Source organism: Elephas maximus, chromosome 4 (genome assembly GCF_024166365.1).
Source record: "Elephas maximus indicus isolate mEleMax1 chromosome 4, mEleMax1 primary haplotype, whole genome shotgun sequence".
Classification (NCBI taxonomy): domain Eukaryota; kingdom Metazoa; phylum Chordata; class Mammalia; order Proboscidea; family Elephantidae; genus Elephas; species Elephas maximus.
Window position 1 is genome coordinate 94,506,779 of NC_064822.1, and position 23,254 is coordinate 94,530,032.

The window sequence follows — 23,254 nt, forward strand, 5'->3', positions numbered from 1 at the left end:
CTACTCGACAGTCACCTGGTTTTTTCATGCACTTCCTTTAATTCATTCTTATCCTAAGGAAAATACTAACCTTCCTGGCTAATGAGTGAATGCACATAACGTACACACACACTAGTCTTAAAGAACAGACTTAAAAGAAAACAATTTTTGCGTGTTTTTACAATATCTCTAATAAGCTGCTTTTAGGCAAGAATTGTTGTTAGTTACGGTTGAGTTGACTAGGACTCATGGCAACCTTAGTTACGGCACAGCAATAAGTTCCTAAGTTCTGCATCACCCTCGTGATTGCTGGCAAGTTCAGGCTCTTCACTGCGGCTACTGTGCCAATCCATTTCAAAGAGAGTCTCCCTCACTCTTGCTGGCCTTCTACTTAACCAAACATGACGTCCCCCTCTAGCAATTGATCCCTCCTGACGAGATGTCCAAGGCAAATGAATCAGACAATATTCTGTTGTGATTCGTAAGGTTTCCATTGCCTAATTTTCAGACACAGATTATCAGGACTTTTTTCCTAGTCTGTCTTAGTCTGGAAGCTCTACTGAAACTTGTCCACAGTGGGTGACTCTGCTAGTATTTGAAATACTAGTGGCATGGCTTCCAGCATCATAGCAACATGCAAGCCACCACAGTATGACAAACTGACAGATAGGTGGTGGAAGTAAGCATTACTCCCAGCACCCAGTGCAGTCGAAGCATTACTAGGCCACAGGAAATGAAGATTAGAGATTTTCCAAAAATAAAAAGAGTATTCAAGGAAAAATAACAAATTGTTAGAACTCTATGTTCATTATAGGCTTTGATTTAAATGTACTAGATGAACTTTAACCTCAGAAATCATTAAAAAAGAATGAGCAAGTAGAATAAGGCATAGTTAACTATTCTGTGTGTTTGCCTAATATAGGGTGGTGGTGTTAGCTGCCACTGAGTCAATTCCCAACTCATGGGGACCTCATGTACAATGGAACGAAATGCTGCCCATTCCTGCACCATCCCCATGACTCACTGTGGATCAGACCTTCATGATCCATACGGTTTTCACTGGCTGATTTTTCAGAAGTAGATTGCCAGGACTTTCTTCCTAGTCTGTCTTAGCCTGGAAGTTCCCCTGAAACCTGTTCAGCATCATAGCAACACGCAAGCCTCCACTGACAGAGAGGTGGTAGCTGCACGTTAGATGCATTGGCCAGGTATTGAACCTGAGTTTCCCACATGCAAGGTGAGAATTCTACCCCTGAACCACTACTGTCCCTAACACAGAATAGAAGTGAATATAATACAAGATTTTATGAGAATTCCCAACAGACTTGCCCTCAAAAGGCAAGGCAAAGGATTCAAACAGTTGCTTTTCTGCGTGTTTCTGGCATGTCTTTCAGCCCCACCAACTTCACTGCCAGGCTGGCTGGAAGCCTGTGGGCTCTACACAACCTCTAAGGTAGCTCAGACATTCTTGCCATCTCAACTACAAAATCACAGGTGTCCATACTATACTGAATATGACAACCTACCCAAAATAGATGGAGAGAGAAGTTCTAGAAGCAATTTTCTTTGACTTTACAGTAAATATTAAAATTAGACATGCAGCAACTGCTTCAGATCTTACCCTAATATTAATTTAAAAATGCCCATGTTTCAAGAATCATTTAAACCATTGTTATATTTTTTGCAATTCATTTCCAGTCAGTATATAATTTTCTCTCAAAACTATAACCAGTTGTACCAAATATCAAATAATTAATGTTTAGCCAATTTTAGTTTCCAATTTTCCCTCTGTTGTATAGAATGAGTTCCTGACATGAAATCGTATACCAAGCCCAAAAATACGATAATGGCATTTTATGTGAAAGCTTCTCTTGCTGAAATTCTTTTAATTCTGAAGCTACTAGTTTCATATTTTTTATTAAAACTATTCATTCTCTGCCTCTTAAAAAGCAGATATATCTTTTTTTCACAGAGAATTCAACTATTTTGTCTACAAATAGATATAAAATATTACAGTTCATGACAAATCTAATATCACGGCCCTGACCAGCCCCTTATACTAGCCAAGGTTATACTCTAAAAAACAGGTTCACACTTGTACTACCTTTTTATTCAGCCCCTCAACACTGGCCAAGAGAAAATGCTTATACTCCTCAATACTTTACATGTTTCACTCCCTCCTTTATCCACCTGAAAAGTACTCTTCTCTTGGTCAACCTATGTGTATAACCTCCTTCAAGACCCAATTCAAACACCATCTGTCTTGCTGGAAATAAATGTTACATGGCATAAACTGAACACTTAAAAGACAGAGCACAGCTCCACTTTTAAATTACTCATTCTGTCTTTCAAGTTTGACTGCTAGTTTATATTTTGGAAATTTTATTCATCTGTTGCTAGTTATGATAAACACTAAAATCTAATAATAATTTTATATTCTTTCATTGTGAAAATGAGTTAGGACAATGACTGGGAATGCTACCTCTAACAATAAACCCACTGCTGTTAAGTCAATTCCAACTCAGACCAGTCTTGTAGGATACAGTAGAACTGCCCCATAGGGTTTCCAAGGCTGTAAATCTTTCGGGAAGCAGACTGCCACATCTTTTTCCTGTGGAGAGGCTGCTGGGTTTCAATTGCCAACCTTCTGGTTACCAGCCAAGCATTGAACCAACTGTGCCACCGAGGGTCCTTACTAGTAACAATTATAGCTAATATTTACTGGCAACCAGACATTTTCATATGCTTTAGCTCATTTAGTTTCCACAACAATGATATTCTCGAAGTGTTATAACATTCGTTTTAGAGACATGAAAAGTTGTATGTGAATATTTAACCAACACTGATGCTTACTTTGCTATGAAGGGCACTTCACGTATATTAGCTCCTTGAGTCCTCATAACTACCCCCTGAGGCAGGTATTATTTCCATTCTACAGATGAGGAAATTAAGCACAACAGATTAAGTAACTTGACACAGTCACTAGGCTAATGAGAGCGAGCCATAGTTTGAGCCCAGGCAGTGTGGGCATTACTTATGTGCATCCTGTAGTTTACCCTCTATTTAGGAGTTTAATATACAAAAAGTATGGCGCTAAATACACTGGGAAGATAGAGATACTGTTAATATCTAATTACCTAACCCCCATGAGTTTCTGGTCTACCAGGAGAAATAAGTAACAGCTAAAAAGGAAACGTGGAAAGAAAGAAAGTAGTTTAATGATGTGAGTGTGATTCAGAGAAAGTTCCAATGTTTAGCAGAGGCCGCTGGGAAAGCTCTCCTGCTAAAGCTAACAAGCTGGGCCTAGAAGGGTGAGTAAACATCCTATAGACACTTCTGCTGTAGGATTAACAACATATTATTGTACTCCCATGTTTGTCTTTCCCCCACTAGATTTTAGTCTTTTAAGAAAAGAGACTATTTTTGTCTTTTTATCTCTAGCACCCAGCAAAGTCATCAATCAGTCAAATTGCTGGGGGGCGGGAGGGGGGTAATAAAGAATACTACTGAAAAGTACTTTCTAAGGTGAGAGAACATCATGAGCGTAAAGCGAAAAGTAGGAAAAGTATTTTTTATTTTCGTTGCTGTATCATTGGCAGTAGGAGCCCTGGTGGCACAACAGTTACATGTTCAGCTGCTAACTGAAAATGTGGAGGTTCGAACCCACCCAGAGGCTCCCGGGAGAAAGACCTGGCCAATCTACTTCCGTAAAGAGTACAGCCAAGAAAACCCTATGGGATAGTTCTACTCTGCCACATGGGGTCGCTACGAGTTAAAAATCAACTCGACAGCACCCAACAACATCATCACTGGCAGTACCTGTGTTGCCCAGTTCCAGAGGGGACCATTTTCACCATATTCCATGCCAGTGCACCCCCTACTGCATTTGTTGTGCATGGATCCCCCTGGAGTTGTGTAACAGGCATTTCTGTTCACAAGCCCTTATAAGGGAAATAAATTTTCCAACCAATTTCGCTTTCCTAGTTGTCACTCCTTTGATATATGCCATGGCTGTGTTCTTGAAAACATGGCTGTGTTCAATACGTGAATGTTTATATTTTAAAAGTACCATCCATATAAAACATCGTGGTAAAGAAAACAACTGTGCTAGTGTCAGGGAGAAGAGGTCTGCCACATAGTGGCTGAGCATGAACAGACTCTAAGCCAGGCCTCCTGGGTGTAAATTCTGGCTCCACCACTTTGTAGCTTTGTGACTATGGGAAAGTTACTTAGTCTCTCTCTCTATGCCTAAATATCCTCATCTGAAAATGGGCATAATAATTGTACTACCCCACTGGGTTATTATGAGGATTATTTGAATTAATATATGCAAAATGGTTAGAAGAGTGCCTGGCACAGAGTAAGCATTCAACAAACGTTAGGTATTATCATTTCCAGTGGTTGGCAGTAAAATTTATTGCCAATCCACATTCTGTCATGAAGGCTGTCCAGACTCCTCCAAGAACAGGATAGGGGGATGCTAAAATCCAATTAAGAAGGATGCTGGTGCCACCACCCATTCTGACCAGCTGCCATACTGCTCAGTCTTAAGAGACAGGCTCCTGTTGTTTGGCTCTCAACACATATTGCAGGCCACACCGTTCCAAACAGCAGTATTAGTATTTAATAAAATAAACAAAAAGCAAGGAGCCCTGGTGGCACAATGGTTAAGTGCTTAGCTGCTAACTGTACGGTTGGAGATTCAAACCCAACCAGCAGCTCCACAAGAGAAAGACCTGGCAATTTGCTCCAATAAGATTTCAGCCTAGAAAACCCTATGGGGCAGTTCTGCTCTATCACATGAGGTCACCGAGTAAGAATTGACTCGATGGCACCTAACAACAACAACAACAAATAGAAAGCATGCAACACTGTCTTGAGTATGCAATAATAAAAACCAAACAAGTTGCCCTGGTGTCGATTCCAACTCATGGTGACCCCATGTGTGTCAGAGTAGAACTGTGCTCTATAGGGTTTTCAATGGCTTATTTTTTCAGAAGTAAACTGCCAAGCTTTTCCTCCGAGGTGCCTCTGGGTGGATTCAAACCGCCAACATTTTGGTTAACAAGTGAGTGCATTAAATGTTTACACCACCCAGGGATTCCACATAATAAGTACCCATAAAATTTGGTTATTTTTTCTCCCTGCATCTAAAGAAAATAAATTTTAAATGTGAAAATAATTCTGAAGTTGTCTGGTGAGTTCATGTTTTCCTCTCGACAGTGAAAGTTTTCTATATAGAAGTGTTGCCACTACTTACTCTGGAGGTCAGAGGAAAAACAAAAGAAATGAAAAATGTTGTGGACAGGAGGGATGTATAAGGGAAACAAATCCAATCAGAAAAAGAAAATAAACTCATGTGCTTTTGAGTGCTGTTCGCAAAGACTGCTTGCTATTTGAGTTCTAGTAGCAGCTTCTACATCATTAGAGATGCTAAGTCAAAGACATGAGTGTGAAGTCAACATTGACTATGTTCTCATTGTGAACTAAGAATACAGAGGATGGGAATACAGGTGGATGAAAAAGAGGAAGTTTCACATAGAAGGCGCATGAACAACTTCACACAGCCCATGTTAACAGACTTAAATCACCTTACTGACAATGCACTCGAGAAGGGTGTTGCAATACTACTAGGTAAACATAATAGGTCATAATCCTTCCCATTACTCTGCAGTGTCACATCCTTATGCTACCAGAAAGGAAAGGTGAAAGGGTGCACACCAACTGTTAGTGTGTACAGAACGAGGAAACAGAGGAAGGCAAAAGAAGCTTTACTTTTAAGGGTCAGTTTCATTCCAGCAAACAGCATGAACCAAACACAAAAATCCTACTCTAAAAGACAAAACTGAAAGAAATTAGTAGGGAAAAAAATAGAAAGAACAAATTTGATGACCCCAAAAATAAGTTACTTTAGCAGACTAACTATCTGAAAATCCAAGTTCTATATCTTGCTAACTATGTATACCTTTAACGAAATTCTGTACTGACATGAATCTCAATATTGCATATTTTTCTAATCAAACAAAATTTAACTTACACTTTACATTAAGTAGTAAGAATTCAAAGTTCTATCTGAAAAAAATGGTGTTTTTAAAAAATATTATGCTTATAGGCCATAATTTTCCAAGTATATGTGGCTACAAATTGTGTCTCAAAAGAGGGAGTAATGGAACAGGGGCTGACACAGGAGAACTTGATATAAACGTAAGATTCATTTAATAAATCCAGTGCTGTATAAATTAGTATGTCAAATCTCGGTAAAGGTTTTGAATATTGGTGAATATCAGAATTCAGAGACTTCTTGATATTACCAACACTACTCCTAAATTCCAATTATTCATGGATGTTTGCAGCTGTTTCTTCTCATTTTGAGTCGTGCCACATCAGCAAATGAAGGTCCCGAAAGCGTTACTCCATCTACGTCATTAAGGTCGACTCTACTTTGAGGAGACAGCTCTTCCCCAGTCACCTTTTGAGTGCCTTCCAACCTGAGGGGCTCATCTTCTGGCACTGTATCAGACCATGTTCCGCTGCTATTCATAAGGTTTTCACTGGCTAATGCTTTTCAGAAGTAGACTGCTGAGTCCTTCTTCCTAGTCTGTCTTAGTCTGGAAGCTCAGCTGAAACCTGTCCTCCATGGGTGACCCTGCTGGTATCTGAATACCGGTGGCATAGCTTCTAGCATCACAGCAACACGCAAGTCCCCACAGTGTGACAATCTGACAGACACAGAGCGGCTGCAACAATGGGCTCAAGCATAACGATTGTAAGGATGGCACAGGGCTGGGCAGTGTTTCATTCTGTGGTACACAGGGTCGCTATGACTCGGAACCAACTCAAGGGCACCTAATAACAAGAAGTTGTTCTAAATTGGAAACCCTGGTGGTGTAGCAGTTAAGAGCTATGCTGCTGACCAAAAGGTCGGCAATTCGAATCCACCAGCTGCTCCTTGGAAATCCTATGGGGGCAGTTCTACTCTGTCCTATAAGGTTGCTGAGTCGGAATGGCTCAACAGCAGTGGGTTTGGTTTTTGGTCTTTCTTAGTTCTAAATTACCAGCACTAGTTCTAATCTTTGCTTATAATGAGCAGTAGAGTAAATGCCAACACTAAGGAGAAAGGGCTAAATTGTATGCCTTTTAGCTGCGTAGATGCTAATAAGTGATAACAGTACAATGTTCTTGAAGTTTGCCCTTTCTAGACAAATTTTACTGTGTGTTATACCTGAAAGATTCAATTTCACAGAAAATAATGAAATAAAGCAAACCTGAGCAAATTCATATTCTTTCAATGCTCTGTCATACCTAACCATTCTTAAAAACCTTGATTATATGTTCAATATTGTTAACCAAACATTTGCAAAATGTGATTGTGTGTAAAGGGCATATGAAATAAGACTACAGAATATAAGAATTTCTGGGATGCCAAATTTGAGTGTTCCTGTTTGAAATCTGAGTCTTCCAGTTAAAACGTCAGGGTGGTGGTGCTAGTCGGGCAGGGGCAATGGAGGAAAATCTGGTCCCAGGGTACAACTGAAGTGCAAGAGTAAACAAACAAAAGGAACCAAAGGAGCCTCTGATGAAATCTAAAACCTAAAATAATGCCCTATTCACAAAGACACTCAATAAATCCTGCTGATTTTGTTGCCAACAAGTCAAGGAAACTGAACCCTTAAACAAAAACAAAAACAATAGCCCCTGATTTCTGCTGCTTCTGTCTTTTACTACATACTGCAGATTTAATACAGATTAACAGCTATACTCTACCGCTTAACAGCTTCTTCTTTGAAAGTTTCTAAAGGGTTCCATCTAGCTTTTCCTAGTCCAGTGATTCATAGGCCCATGCTATGCTTTACCCAGCCCATAGTAACCATCTCAGCTAAGGATACCTAATGCTACAAACTTCAAGGAGGCAAGGTTTGGGGAAGAAAGTAAGAAGAGCTTAAAAGCAGAATGGAAAACCAAAAAAAGGAAAGAAAAGGACCAAATTCAAGGGATGTTTAAATATATCACATCATTTACAGTTAAAAACCTCCGATGGCTAGCACTGGATAACATGGCCAAATAAAGCTTCTTCAATCTAATGTCTCAAAAAAAAAAAAAAAAAAATCCCAGTGTCACTGCCACCCCTCACTCACCTTATGCTTCAAATACTGCTTTAATTTTCAGTGCCTTTACACCTGCTGTTAAGTCCACCTAAAATGCTCCAGATGGTAATAGAATGAGCAAAAGCACTCTGAGGTTTGGGTTTTTTTTTTTAAATACTGACTTTGTGCTAGTGACCTACCATTTAACCACTATAAGCAATTTCTACATCCAAAAAAAGGGGAAATGGTACCTGTTTCACAGTGCTGAGGCTAAATGAGATAACATATTAAAGTATTAGCACAGTACATACTAAGGAACTAAATATTCCTTTTCCAGCTCCTCTACCTCACCTGCTGAACTCCTATTCACCCTTCAAACCCTGGTTTAAATCTCTCTCTCTAAAACCTTCCTTTATCCTGTGCTATACTTAAACCAGTCACAGTGAGTAATTCTGACTCGTGGCGAACCCATGTATGTCAGACTAGAACTGTGCTCCACAGAGTTTTCAATGTCTGACTTGTTGGAAGTAGATTGCCAGGCCTTTCTTCCAAGGTGCCTCTGGGTGGAATCGAGGCTCCAACTCTTTGTACTACCCAAGGACTCAGTGTTCCATTTACTCCCCTCCAGAAGAATCAATTGTGCTACCCCAGGCCACTTTATAGTATTTTAATTGTTGACACACCTTTCTGCTCCCTTATACAATGAATAGCTCCAGGGTGAGACTTTTATTTATGCAATTATTTTCTCCCCCAAATATGACCGAATCAATATTGGGTGCTTAATCAGCATTTATTGAGTAGATGAATCAATTAACACGAATTCATTAAACTATTACAACTAAACCTCCTAGAAAGCCTTTCAAATATTTCAATAATGCACTAATTTTTTTTTCCAGCGGTTAAAGAATTTATTCATGTAAACCAATTTGTTTCTTAATTATAAATTAATTTTTTTTTGTTGAGCTTTAAGTCAAAGTTTACAAATCAAGTCAGTCTCTCATACAAAATCTTATATACACCTTGCTGTATACTTCTAGTTGCTCTCCCCATAATGAGACAGCACATTCCTTCTCTCCACCCTGTGTTTCCACATCCATGCAGTCAGCTTCTGTCCCCCTCAGCCTTCATATCTCCCCTCCAGACAGAAGCTGCCCAGATATTCTCATGTGTCTACTTGATCCAAGAAGCCCACTCCTCACCAGTATCATTTCCTCTCTTGTAGTCCAGTGCAATCACTGTCTGAAGAGTTGGCTTTGAGAATGGTTCCTGTCTTGGGCTAACAGAAGGTCTGGGGGCCATGACCTCCGGGGTTCCTCTGGTCTCAGACAGACCATTAAGTCTGGTCTTTTTGTAAGAATGTGAGGTCTGCATCCCACTGCTCTCCTGCTCCTTCAGAGATTCTCAGTTTTGCTCCCTGTCACGGCAGTCATTGGTTGTAGCTGGGCACCACCTAGTTCTTCTGATCTTAGGCTGATGGAGTCTTTGATTTATGTGGCCCATTCTGACTCTTGGGCTCACACTTACCTTGTCTTTGGGGGTCTTCATTCTCCTTTGCTCCAGGTGGGTTGAGACCAATTGTTGCATCTTAGATGGCCGCTTGCTAGCATTTAAGACCCCAGACGCCGCTCTCCAAAATGGGATGCAGAATGTCTTCTTAATAGTTTTTATTATGCCAATTGACCTAGATGTCCCCTGAAACCATGGTCCCCAAACCCCTGCCCCTGCTACTCTGGCCTTCAAAGCATTCGGTTTATTCAGGAGACTTCTTTGCTTTTGGTATAGTCAAGTTGTGCTGACCTCTCCTGTACTGTGTGTTGTTCATCCCTTCACCTAAATTAGTTCTTGTCTACTATCTAATTAGTGAATCCCCCTTCCTTCCCTCTCTCCCTCCCCACTTCGTAACCATCAAAGAATATTTTCTTCTCTGTTTAAACTATTTCTTGAGTTTAAATAAAGTTCTTATAATACTGGTCTCATAAAATATTTGTCCTTTTGCAACTGACTAATTTCACTCAGCATAATGCCTTCCAGGTTCCTCCATGCTATGAAATGTTTCACAGATTCATTGTTGTTCTTTATTGATGCATAGTATTCCATTGTGTGAATACACCACAATTTATTTACCCATTCATCCACTGATGGGCACCTTGGTTGCTTCCATCTTTTTGCTATTATAAACAATGCTGCAATGAACATGGGTGTGCATGTATCTGTTCGAACGCACTAATTTTTTAAAGAGCAATTCTTAACAATATCTTATTGACAGTGAAATTATTACTTTTTAATGTTTCTACCCAGTATTCTTTCATTCATTCAACAAGTGCCTCCTTTGTGAGGCAGTATCAGTGAACTAAGTTTTAACTAAAAATCTCTGACCCCATGGGCCTTATATTTACCCTAGGTAGATTTGTGGAGAAAAAAAAAATTATTCCTGCAAACTTGTCTAAAAAAGATTCAGAAGTCACATTTCCATCATTCACCAATCATTTGCTAAGTATCATATCAAAAGAACAACAAAGAAAGCCCTGAACACACATTAAAATTAAATACTTAATGGTAGCATGAAATTGACCCAGAATTACCATACTAAGCAAGCAAAGCTGATTTAGTATCCCTCAAAAAATTTCATGTTAGGGACCCATTTCCTTGTAACTGAAAAATAACTCTTGTGGCTTCAAATGAGAACCAATGCAAAGCACATACTTGGTATAAGTAAAATCCTTTTTCCAATTAGAGCACATTAATGACAGCCTTCTGATAACATGAATATTCCAAACTAAAATTCTTAGCCTTCCGAAACAGCAGTGGTTTTTTTTTTTTTAATTTGTTCAATCCCAAAACCTGCTTGTGACCTTAAAATTTTCTTCATTTTATAAAGAAGGTATCGACGATACTTTGCAGCAAGGCTTCTATTTTGAGCATTTCTTCCCCTGGGTGGAACCCTGATGGCATAGTAGCCAAAAGGTCAGCAGTTCAAATCCACATGCCGCTCCTTGGAAACCCTATGGGGCAGTTCTACTCTGTCCAACAGGGTCACTATGAGTCAGATACGACTTGAAGGCAACGGGTTTGGTGTATTTCTTTTTCCCTAGGTAGGGAGGCCTGGTGGCACAGTGGTTAAATTGCTCGACTGCTAACCGAAAGGTTAGTGGTTTGAACCCACCAGTGACTCCAGGGTAGAAAGATGTGGCTGTCTGCTTCTGTAAAGATTACGGCCTTGGAAACTCTATGGGCCGCTCTACTCTGTCCTATGGGGTCGCTTTGAGTTGGAATTGACCCCACGGCAGTGGTTTTGTTTGATTTGGTTCCCTGAGTGGTGCAAAAATTTAACACGCTCGGCTGCCAATCAAAAGGCTAGAGTCCACCTAGAAGTCCCAAAAAGAAAGGCCTGGTGATCTACTTATGAAAATCAGCTACTAAAAACCCCACGGAAGGCGGGGCCAAGATGGCTGACTAGGTAGAAGCTACCTCGGATCCCTCTTGCAACAAAGACTCAGAAAAACAAGTGAATCGATCACATACATGACAATCTATGAGCCCTAACCATCAAACACAGATCTAAAGAGTCGACCTGAGTGATAGACTGAGAACGAACAACGACGGGGAAGCAGCGACTGTTTTCGGAGCCCGGAGCCAGCGTCCCAGTCAGGAAACATTGGCGCCGGGCTTTGGACTGGGTGCAGGGGAGTTGAGCATGGCATCCTGAGACAGCGCGAACACGGGATGCAGCCCTAGCCCCCTGAACTGACCTCGGGGGAAGCCCAGCCAGTGCACGCAGACAGCGCAGCGACGCGGCTGGCAGAAGGAGAAGTCACCAGGAGGCAGCGACAGGTTTTGGAGCTGAGAGTGTGGCATCCCAGCCGGGGAACCTTGGAGCTGGGCTTTGGGCTGGGAGCAGAGGAACTAACCGCAGCTTCTGAGACAGCGCAAGCACGGGACGCAGGGCTGACCCTTGGGGGCAATCTCTACCCAGCCAGCGCACACAGTCGATGCGCCCCTCGGGAATCTCAGATAAAACAGTCATCCCCAGCAAGATAAGTAACTTTGTCTATATTCCGGGGTGCTACTCTCTCCTGTTTATCTGAACCCTCCCCTCCCCTTCCCAGGTGGCTTCATTAACATTGGAATTTCCTGAGCCAGAGAGTGAACTGCACTGTGGTTTTTCTTCCTTTTTTTTGGACTTTTCCTAACCCATTCTCCTAGCCTGAGAGAAGCAGCTACAAAAAAACCCAGGGACCAAAAATCCTTCCCTAATTGGACTAAAAATACAGAACCAGCTCCAGCCAAACATATGTGATCCAGGGCCTTGGGCTTTCATCCCTACAGGGAACAAGGTGGCTACTGTAATACAAAGGCAATTCTGATAGGGATCTGACTGTAATTGTTTTAGATTACTGGAAAGACAAGTTTCCCAGGTCTGATATCTCTGTGTATTCAACAGAGCCCTCACTGACCCACAACAGGGAACTGAGGGCTGAAGCTCCCCCCAGACCACCTAACCTCCTGCCTTAGGGGTCTAAGGAGGGTGACACCTACCAATCTGTAGAGGTACTTGCACTGGGGGCCTAAGATACAGCTGCAGAGCCCACCCACCAAAGTGCTTTAGGAATAGAGACGCACCTATCTCACTGGCACTTGGGGGAAGCCTGTCAGCATCCTGCCCCCTCTAGAATGTCAACCCCTGCTGCTACTAGAATCTGGTGCACACAACTATCACCACTACTTCTCTAGGTGGATAGGTGACAGTCTGCGCCACACACTTGATGACCCAAAATCAGATTCTACTCAAGTATAGTCAATGCACTCTTAGGCTTATATATCTCGTAACGGCCCAAACCAGCTGGTAATAGGACACAAGTGATTCAAGGGCTACAACAATCAAGACAGCACAATCTAGTAGCCCGTCCACGTATATTGAAAGAAAACAAAACAAGATAAGACTCAGTGAGCAAATATAGAATAAATCACTACAATATCTTAGAGATGGCTCAAAAACAGCAGTCGATATCAAACCACATAAAGAAGTAGACCATGATTGCTTCTACAACTCCCCAAAATAAGAATCAAAATCTTTCCCAAATGAAGATACAATCCTGGAATTGCCAGATGCAGAATACAAAAAACTAATTTACATAATGCTTCAAGACATCAGGGATGACCTCAGAAATGAAATAAGGCCATCCACAGAAAAAGCCAGGGAACACACTGATAAAGCAGTTGAAGAAATCAAAGAGATTATTCAAGAACACAGTGGAAAAATTAATAAGCTGCAAGAATTCATAGAGAGACAGCATTCAGAAATCCAAAAGATTAACAGCAAAATTACAGAATTAGACAACTCAATAGGAAGTCAGAGGAGGAGACTCGAACAACTGGACAGCAGGGTGGGGGATCTGGAGGACAAGGGAATTGACACCAATATAGCTATAAAAAATTCAGATAAAAGAATTTAAAAAAATGAAGAAACACTAAGAATCATGTGGAACTCTATCAAGAAGAATAACTTGTGTGTGATTGGAGTCACAGAACAGGGAGGGATAACAGAAAATACAGAGAGAACAGTTGAAGATCTGTTGGCAGAAAATTTCCCTGACATCATGAAAGACGAAAGAATATCTATCCAAGATGCTCATCAAACCCCATTTAAGACTGATCCAAAAAGAAAATCACCAAGACATATTATCATCAAACTTGCCAAAACCAAAGATAAAGAGAAAATTTTAAAAGCACCCAGGGATAAAAGAAAGGTCTCCTACAAAGGAGGATCAATAAGAATAAGTTCAGACTACTCAGCAGAAACCATTCAGGCAAGAAGGGAATGGGATGACATACATAGAGTACAGAAGGAGAAAAACTACCAGCCAAGGATCATATATCCAGCAAAACTCTCTCTGAAATATGAAGGTGAAATTAAGACATATACACATAAACACAAGCTTAGAGAATTTGCAAAAACCAAACCAAAGCTACAAGAAATACTAAAGGAAATTGTTTGGTCAGAAAACCAATAATATCAGATACCAGCACAACACAAGGTCACAGAACAGAACATCCTGATATCAACTCAAATAGGTAAATCACAAAAACAATTTAAGATTAATTAAAAAAAAAAAAAAAGGCTCAAAACAGAGAATCATTGAAGTCAATATGTAAAAGATCACAATAATCAAAAAGAGGGACTAAATACAGGTGGCATAGAACTGCCATATGGAGAGGGGTACAAGGAAATATAGGACATTACAAGTTAGGTTTTTACTTAGAAAAATGGGGGTAAATATTAAGGTAACCACAAAGAGGGATAACAACTCCATAACTCAAAATAAAAACCAAGAAAAATATAACGACTCAGCAAACATGAAGTCAAATACTATGAAAATGAGGATCTCACAATTTACAAAGAGAAAAATCTCAGCACAAAAAAGTAAGTGGAAAAATGAAATTATCAACAACGCACATAAAAAGGCATCAAAATGACAGCACTAAACACATACTTATCTATAATTACGCTGAATGTAAATGGACTAAACACACCAAAAAAGAGACAGAGAGTCTCAGACTGGATAAGGAAACACGATCCGTCTATATGCTGCCTACAAGAGACACACCTTAGACTTAGAGACACAAACTAAAAATCAAAGGATGGAAAAAAAATATATCAAGCAAACAACAAGCGAAAAAGAGCAGGAGTAGCAATATTAATTTCCGACAAAACAGACTTTAAAGTTAAATCCACCACAAAGGATAAAGAAGGACACTACATAATGATTAAAGAGACAATACACCAGGAAGATATAATCATATTAAATATTTATGCACTCAATGACAGGGCTGCAAGATACATAAAACAAACTTTAACAGAACTGAAAAGTGAAATAGACACCTCCACAATTATAGTAGGAGACTTCAACACACCACTTTTGCAGAAGGACAGGACTTCCAGTAAGCAGCTCAATAGAGACACGGAAGACCTAATTGTTACAATCAACCAACTTGACCTCATTGACTTATACAGAACTCTCCACCCAACTGCTGCAAAGTGTACTTTTTTTTCTAGCGCACATGGAACATTCTCTAGAATAGACCACATATTAGGTCATAAAACAAACCTTTGCAGAATCCAAAACATTGAAATATTACAAAGCATCTTCTCAGACCACAAGGCCATAAAAGTGGAAAGCAATAACAGAAAAATTAAGGTAAAGAAATCAAATACATGGAAACTGAACAATACCCTCCTGAAAAAAGACTGGGTTATAAAAGACATTAAAGATGGAAAAAAGAAATTCATAGAATGCGACGAGAATGAAAATACTTCCTATCAAGACCTCTGGGACACAGCAAAAGCAGCGCTCAGAGGTCAATTTATATCGAAAAATGCGCACATACATAAAGAAGAAAGAGTGAAAATCAGAGAATGGTCCCTACAGCTTGAACAAATAGAAAGTGAGCAACAAAGGAATCCATCAGGCACCAGAAGAAAACAAATAATAAAAATTAGAGCTGAACTAAATGCATTAGAAAACAGAAAAACAATTGAAAGAATGAACAAAGCCAAAAGCTGGTTCTTTGAAAAAATTAACAAAATTGATAAACCATTGGCCAGGCTGACTAAAGAAATACAGGAAAGGAAACAAATAACCCAAATAAGAAACGAGATGGGCCACATCACAACAGACCCAACTGAAATTAAAAGAATCATATCAGATTATTACGAAAAATTGTACTCTAACAAATTTGCAAAACCTAGAAGAAATGAATGAATTCCTAGAAAAACACTACCTACCTAAACTAACACAATCAGAAGTAGAACAACTAAATAGACCCATAACAAAAAAAGACATTGAAACGGTAATCAAAAAACTCCCAACAAAAAAAACCCCTGGCCCAGATGGCTTTACTGCACAGTTCTACCCAACTTTCAGAGAAGAGATAACACCACTACTACTAAAGGTATTGCAAAGCACAGAAAATGACGGAATTCTGCCTAACTCATTCTATGAAGCCACCATATCCCTGATACCAAAACCAGGTAAAGACACCACAAAAAAAGAAAATTACAGACCTATATCCCTCATGAACATAGATGCAAAAATCCTCAACAAAATTCTAGCCAATAGAATTCAACAGCATATCAAAAAAATAATTCACCACGACCAAGTGGGATTTATACCAGGTATGCAAGGCTGGTTTAATATTAGAAAAAACATTCATATAATCCACCGTATAAATAAAACAAAAGACAAAAACCACATGATCTTATCAATTGATGCAGAAAAGGTATTTGACAAAGTCCAACACCCATTCATGATAAAAACTCTCACCAAAATCGAATTAAAGGGAAATTCCTCAGCATAATAAAGGGCATCTATACAAAGCCAACAGCCAACATCACTCTAAATGGAGAGAGTCTGAAAGCATTTCCCTTGAGAATGGGAACCAGACAAGGATGCCCTTTATCACCGCTTTTATTCAACATTGTGCTAGAGGTCCTAGCCAGAGCAATTAGGCTAGACAAAGAAATAAAGGGCATCCGGATTGGCAAGGAGGAAGTAAAATTATCTCTATTTGCAGATGACATGATTTTATACACAGAAAACACTAAAGAATCCTCCAGAAAACTACTGAAACTAATAGAAGAGTTTTGCAGAGTCTCAGGCTATAAGATAAATATACAAAAATCACTTGGATTCCTCTACATCAACAAAAAGAACATCGAAGAGGAAATAACCAAATCAATATCATTCACAGTAGCCCCCAAGAAGATAAAATACTTAGGAATAAATCTTACCAACAATGTAAAAGACCTATATAAAGAAAACTACAAAGTACTACTGCAAGAAACTAAAAAGGACCTACTTAAGTGGAAAAACATACCTTGCTCATGGATAGGAAGACTTAACATAGTAAAAATGTCTATTCTACCAAAAGCCATCTATACATACAATGCACTTCCAATCCAAATTTCAATGACATTTTTTAATGTGCTGAAGAAACAAATCACCAACTTCATATGGAAGGGGAAGAAGCCTCGGATAAGCAAAGCATTACTGAAAAAGAAAAAGAAAGTGGGAGGCCTCATTCTACCTGATTTCAGAACCTATTATACAGCCACAGTAGTCAAAACAGCCTGGTACTGGTACAACAGGCACATAGACCAATGGAACAGAATTGAGAACCCAGATATAAATCCATCCACATATGAGCAGCTGATATTTGACAAAGGCCCAGTGTCAGTTAATTGGGGAAATGATAGTCTTTTTAACAAGTGGTGCTGGCGTAACTGGATATCCATCTGCAAAAAAAATGAAACAGGACCCAAACCTCACACCATGCACAAAAACTAACTCCAAGTGGATCAAAGACCTAAACATAAAGACTAAAACGATAAGGATCATGGAAGAAAAAATAGGGACAACGTTAGGAGCCCTAATACAAGGCATAAACAGAATACAAAACATTACCAAAAATGATGAAGAGAAACCAGATAACTGGGAGCTCCTAAAAATCAAACACCTATGCTCATCTAAAGACTTCACCAAAAGAGTAAAAAGACCACCTACAGATTGGGAAAGAATTTTCAGCTATGACATCTCCGACCAGCGCCTGATCTCTAAAATCTATATGATTCTGTCAAAACTCAACCACAAAAAGACAGACAACCCAATCAAGAAGTGGGCGAAGGATATGAACACGCACTTCACTGAAGAAGATATTCAGGCAGCTAACAGATACATGAGAAAATCCTCTCGGTCATTAGCCATTAGAGAAATGCAAATTAAAACTATGATGAGATTCCATCTCACTCCAACAAGGCTGGCATTAATGCAAAAAACACCAAATAATAAATGTTGGAGAGGCTGTGCAGAGATTGGAACTCTTATACACTGCTGGTGGGAATGTAAAATGGTACAACCACTTTGGAAATCTATCTGGTATTTTCTTAAAAAGTTAGAAATAGAATTACCATACAACCCAGAAATCCCACTCCTTGGAATATACCCTAGAGAAATAGGAGCCTTTACACGAACAGATATATGCACACCCATGTTTATTGCAGCTCCGTTTACAATAGCAAAAAGCTGGAAGCAACCAAGGTGTCCATCAATGGATGAACGGTTAAATAAATTATGGTAAATTCACACAATGGAATACTACACATCGATAAAGAACAGTGACGAATCTGTGGAGCATTTCATAACACGGAGGAACCTGGAAGGCATTATGCTGAGTGAAATTAGTCAGAGGCAAAAGGACAAATATTGTATAAGACCACTACTATAAAATCTTGAGAAATAGTACAAACTGAGAAGAACACGTACTTTTGTGGTTACGAGGGGGGGGGGGGAGGGGAGAGGGTTATTTACTGATTAGTGAGTAGGTAAGAACTACTTTAGGTGAAGGGAAGGACAATACTCAATATAGGGAAGGTCAGCTCAACTGGACTTGACCAAAAGCAAAGAAGTTTCCGGGATAAACTGAATGCTTCAAAAGTCAGCGAACAAGGGCGGGGGTTTGGGGACTATGGCTTAAGGGGACTTCTAAGTCAACTGGCAAAATAATTCTATTATGAAAACATTCTGCATCCCACTTTGAAATGTGGCGTCTGGGGTCTTAAATGCTGACAAGCGGGCATCTAATATGCATCAATTGGTCTCAACCCACCTGGATCAAAGGAGAATGAAGAACACCAAGGTCACATGATAACTATGAGCCCAAGAGACAGAAAGGGCCACATGAACCAGAGACTTACATCATCCTGAGACCAGAAGAACTAGATGGTGCCCGGCCACAATCGATATCTGCCCTGACAGGGAGCACAACAGAGAACCCCTGGGGGAGCAGGAGAACAGTGTGATAAAAAAAAAATGCAGACCCCAAATTCTCATAAAAAGACCAGACTTGATGGTCTGACTGAGACTGGAGGAATCCCGGCAGTCATGGTCCCCAAACCTTCTGTTGGCCCAGGACAGGAACCATTCCCAAAGACAACTCATCAGATATGGAAGGGACTGGACAGTGGGTTGGAGAGAGATGCTGATGAAGAGTGAGATACTTGTATCAGGTGGACACTTGAGACTGTGTTGGCATCTCCTGTCTGGAGGGGAGATAGGAAGGTAGAGAGGGTTAGAAACTGGCAAAATCGTCATGAAAGGAGAGACTGGAAGGAGGGAGTGGGCTGACTCATTAAGGGGAGAGTAAGTGGGAGTACGGAGTAAGGTGTTTATAAGCTTATATGTGACAGACTGACTTGATTTGTAAACTCTCACTTAAAGCACAATAAAAATTATTTAAACACACACACACACACAAAACCCCATGGAGCACAGTTCTACTCTGACACACAGGAGTTGGCATTGACTCCAAGGGATGCATCAGCATACCACTTCCATCAGGAAGAGTTTCTGCTGACCCTCTGTTGGGGTTAACTGAATTTATCAGCCCCTCTTTGAATCAAGGAGCTCTGGTGATATAGACCTTAAAGTGCTCACCTGCAAACTGCAAGGTCGGCGTTTCGAACCCACCAGCTGCTCCACAGGAGAACGATCTGGCAATCCACTTCCATAAAGATTACAGCCTTAGAATCTCTATGGGGAAGTTCTACTCTGTCCTGTAGGGTCGCTCTGAGTTGGAATCGACTCAAGGGCAATGGGTTCTCTGTGAGCCTTTCCGAAAGAGCTAAGCAAGTTTTACCTTGCTTTCTCCTGCCTTATCACCCTTCCTGGAGTATCAATTCTCCCTACCATTCTGCTTACAATATCGGGAAAGAGGCTTTGCACACAAGGGCTCAATTTCCCAATAAGAGAAAAAAGTAAACATAATAGTCAAATATCCCACATTTGCCATAACTAAACACTACTTCATTTACAGTTCTCCCCAAAACATTATCCAGTTTCAAAATCACAAATAAGGTCAGTCTTACTGAACAGAGTTGAGATTTGATACCCAAAATTATGTTATTTCTATGTCACGAGAAGAAACACAAAAGGCGGTCTGGATGTCCCAAGCAGAGAATGCAGAGAAAAGGATTCTGACCATTTGGTTTTAATGACAGGTTATTTCTTGAAGGGTTCTGAAGGCACAGGTAGTTCTTACACAAAGTGGCTTCGCTTCAGCTGGACTTTTCCGTCATTTTGAACCTTGATGGGGCAATTTAACATTTTACCGAGAGCCATGATCTGCTTCACTAATAACAATACAAGAGACCAATAAACAAATAAATAAATAAATAGGTCAGTAATGTGAGACTATAGATACGAACTTCAGTTATTTAGGAGCCCTGGTGGCATAGTGGTAAAAGCACTTGGCTGCTAACCAAAAGGCCAGTGGTTCGAACCCCATCAGCTGCTCCAGGGGTGAAAGATTTGGCAGTCTGCTTCCATAAAGATTTACAGCCTTGGACACCCTATGGGGCAGGTCTACTCTGTCCTATACAGTTGCTCTGAGTCAGAATCGATTCGAAGGCAGTGGGTTTCGTGGGGCGGTGGCACACAGCGGTTAAGTGCTCACTTACTAACAGAAAGGTCGGTCGGTGGATTGAACCCACTCAGCAGCTCCACAGGAGGAAAGCCCTGGCATTGTGCTCCTGTGAATACTACAGGCTAGGAAATCCTAAGGGGCAGTTCGACTCCTTTGTAAAGGGTGGCTAGGAGTCGCAATGGACTCAGTGGCAAACAACAATAAGCTGGGGTTTAGGTTCATGGCTCCTACCTATGCAGCTGTGTGAGTGAGGTGCACTTCCCCTAAAAGCACAGACAGGAGAGGCAGAAAGCATGGACATCAAACAAGTGGTGAATGGAAAGATCACCAGGAGCCCTAGGTTTAAAGTCCTCTCATCAAGCCCCAGCCATGCCTATGAAATACTTCAACAGCACCCTAAGGGAAACAAAAAACTGAATTCTGAAATGAAACATTAAAAAAGTGTCAGCAATGTGTCTTGAAAAAAATCACTACTGGGATTTAAGTCTCAACCCCCCACTTTCCCTCAAAAGTGCTTTCTAATAATATTGAGCACATTTCAAAGGGCTTCAGTCGGCCAAGAACTTGCCAACTGTACCTCTGCCTCAGCAACCAGGATGAAAAATCAGTGCCACAGGAACCTTAATCCCTTCCTTTTTGAAGTAAATTGCAAACATGTATCTTGTTGGGCATTTATCCAAAGGGGGAGTTGCTCCTAAATGAATTTAGGAAGTGAACATGACTTTTAATGGATAATTTGGTTCCCAACGGGAAAGCATGAGAGGCAAAACAGAGAATGAGTGAATATGAACTCAAAGGAAAAAGAACAGAGCAACACAGAAATAATTCGGGAAAAGGATGAAAAGCTAGAAAGCAACACAAAGAGTAAAAGCAAAAGGAAAGAGAATAATACTCCAAAAAAAGACAAATGCCTCTGGAAGGAAGCTGAGAATAGTTTCGGATCCAGAATTACCTGATTATTTTAAAAATTACCTTACCTCTTCAACTTTGGTACCAGGTTTGGAATTGTGAAACCTATAAAAAGAAAGGGGCTAGCAGTTGAGAAACAAAGTGGGACAGTGCAGGAAAATGAAGAGATCCTAGAAAGTCCTAAAAGAGGGATCAGGTAGGGCTGGTTCAAGGAAAAAGCTGGTTACCAGCGGGGTGACTGGAAGTGCTCAGAGGGCGGCAACTGCGCGGCCTGACTTGTCCGTGGGCAGTCGGTGACCCAACTCGGGCTCGCGAGAGACTACATAGAACCCCACCCCAGCGGATGAGGGGGTTAGGGACCAAAGTAACACCAGACAGCCTCTCAAGGGAAAGGAAGTGGAGGATACTCAGGACCTGGCAAGACCCGACGGGGAACCCGGGAAAAGAGAGCTCTAGTGAGAGGACAGCCGTGAGCAGGGCCAAGGGCGGTGACCCCAGGGGCCCTGGGGCGCCCTTCGCGGATCCCAAACTCACCGATGCCGAGTCCCACGACCAGGCGGCCGGCCAGCAGCGTCTCCTTGTTGCTCGCCGCGGCCAAGACCGCGGAGCCGGCGGTGAAGAGGGCACTGGCCAGGAGGATGGCGGCACGGCGGCCGAAGACGCCGTTGAGGACCCCGCCGGCCAGCGCCGAGACGGCGGCCGCCCCCACCGTGCTGGACACGAGCAGCTCCTGCCACAGCGCGTCCAGGCTGAGCTGCCGCTTGAGCAGCAGCATGGCCCCCGACACCACCCCGGTGTCATAGCCGAACAGGAAGCCGCCCAGCGCGGAGAAGACGGCCACCACGTACACGAAGGCGGGGGTCTCGTCCTGCTGGAACTGCCGCCGTGCAGCGCGCTCCAGGTCCCCGACGCTGCCGCCCGTGCCCGCGCCGCTGTGCAGGCTGGTGCTCGACTCGGCGGCCGCCAGGAGGCTGCGCTCCCCGGCCGTGCTCGCCGCGTCCGGCTCCTGCTGCTTCCTGCGCCGCTCGCCCATGAGGCTGCTCAGGCTCCGCAGCGTGTACTCCACATTCTCGCTCGCCTTGCGGGACATAGGGCAGGGGCCCGGGGCTTCCCGGGGGGACGTGGCTCCGCGGGCCGGTTATCTCAGCGGGCTGCACAGCCCGAGACGGGAGGAGCAGCCGCAGCTGCCGCCGCCGACGCCTTCTTCCTCTCGGCTCCGGCTGCCACGGCAGCAGCCGCCGCCGCGGCGACTCCGGGGAGAAAGTTGCTGCCAGTCGAGACCCGGCGCTGCCGAGTTGGAGCCTGGCCGGTCTCACTCGAGACTCACGCCCCGCGCCTGCCGAGCTGGCGCTGCGGAGCGGGCGGGAGGCGGGGCCGTGGGTCACATGCGGGGCGGGGCCTGGAGGGCAGGGCGGGGCCTGGAGGGCGGGGTCTAGAATACGCTCCGCCCACGAGGCGAGGCCCTGGTCCTGCCCCGCCCCGTCCCGGACCCCTAAACCCCATCTTCCGGTCGGCTGCGACCTCTGACCTACCTTCCTTCATTTAAGGCTCTGCACGCTAGTGTGGAATCGACTGTGGTTTCATGGCTGCAGGTTAGAGAGCAGGCGAATGTGAGGATGCCAGGTAACAGATTTCCTCACCTGGGAGTTGCATGGATTTGGGAGGGTAGGGGGAGAACTCCTCAAACAAGCCTGACCCTCCTTCTGTCAGCCTGGGTACTGCCAGCGGCCAGGGCTGGAAAGGGCCTGGAAAACAAATACTGTGGTATAGCACAAAGCAAGGGGCAGCCTCGCCTTTACAGTACT

At 42.2% G+C, this 23,254-nt stretch overlaps 1 protein-coding gene across 1 annotated transcript in view; it reads right to left on the reverse strand.

The window, feature by feature from the left end:
- SLC2A13 (solute carrier family 2 member 13) overlaps positions 1 to 22,811 on the reverse strand; it is a 380,110-nt gene extending 357,299 nt beyond the window's left edge. The window contains exon 1 of the mRNA XM_049882832.1: positions 21,984 to 22,811. Within this exon, the coding sequence (XP_049738789.1) occupies positions 21,984 to 22,539 (556 nt within the window). The 5' untranslated portion in view covers positions 22,540 to 22,811. The remainder of the gene's footprint in view (positions 1 to 21,983) is intronic.
- Between the last annotated feature and the right edge of the window lie 443 nt (positions 22,812 to 23,254).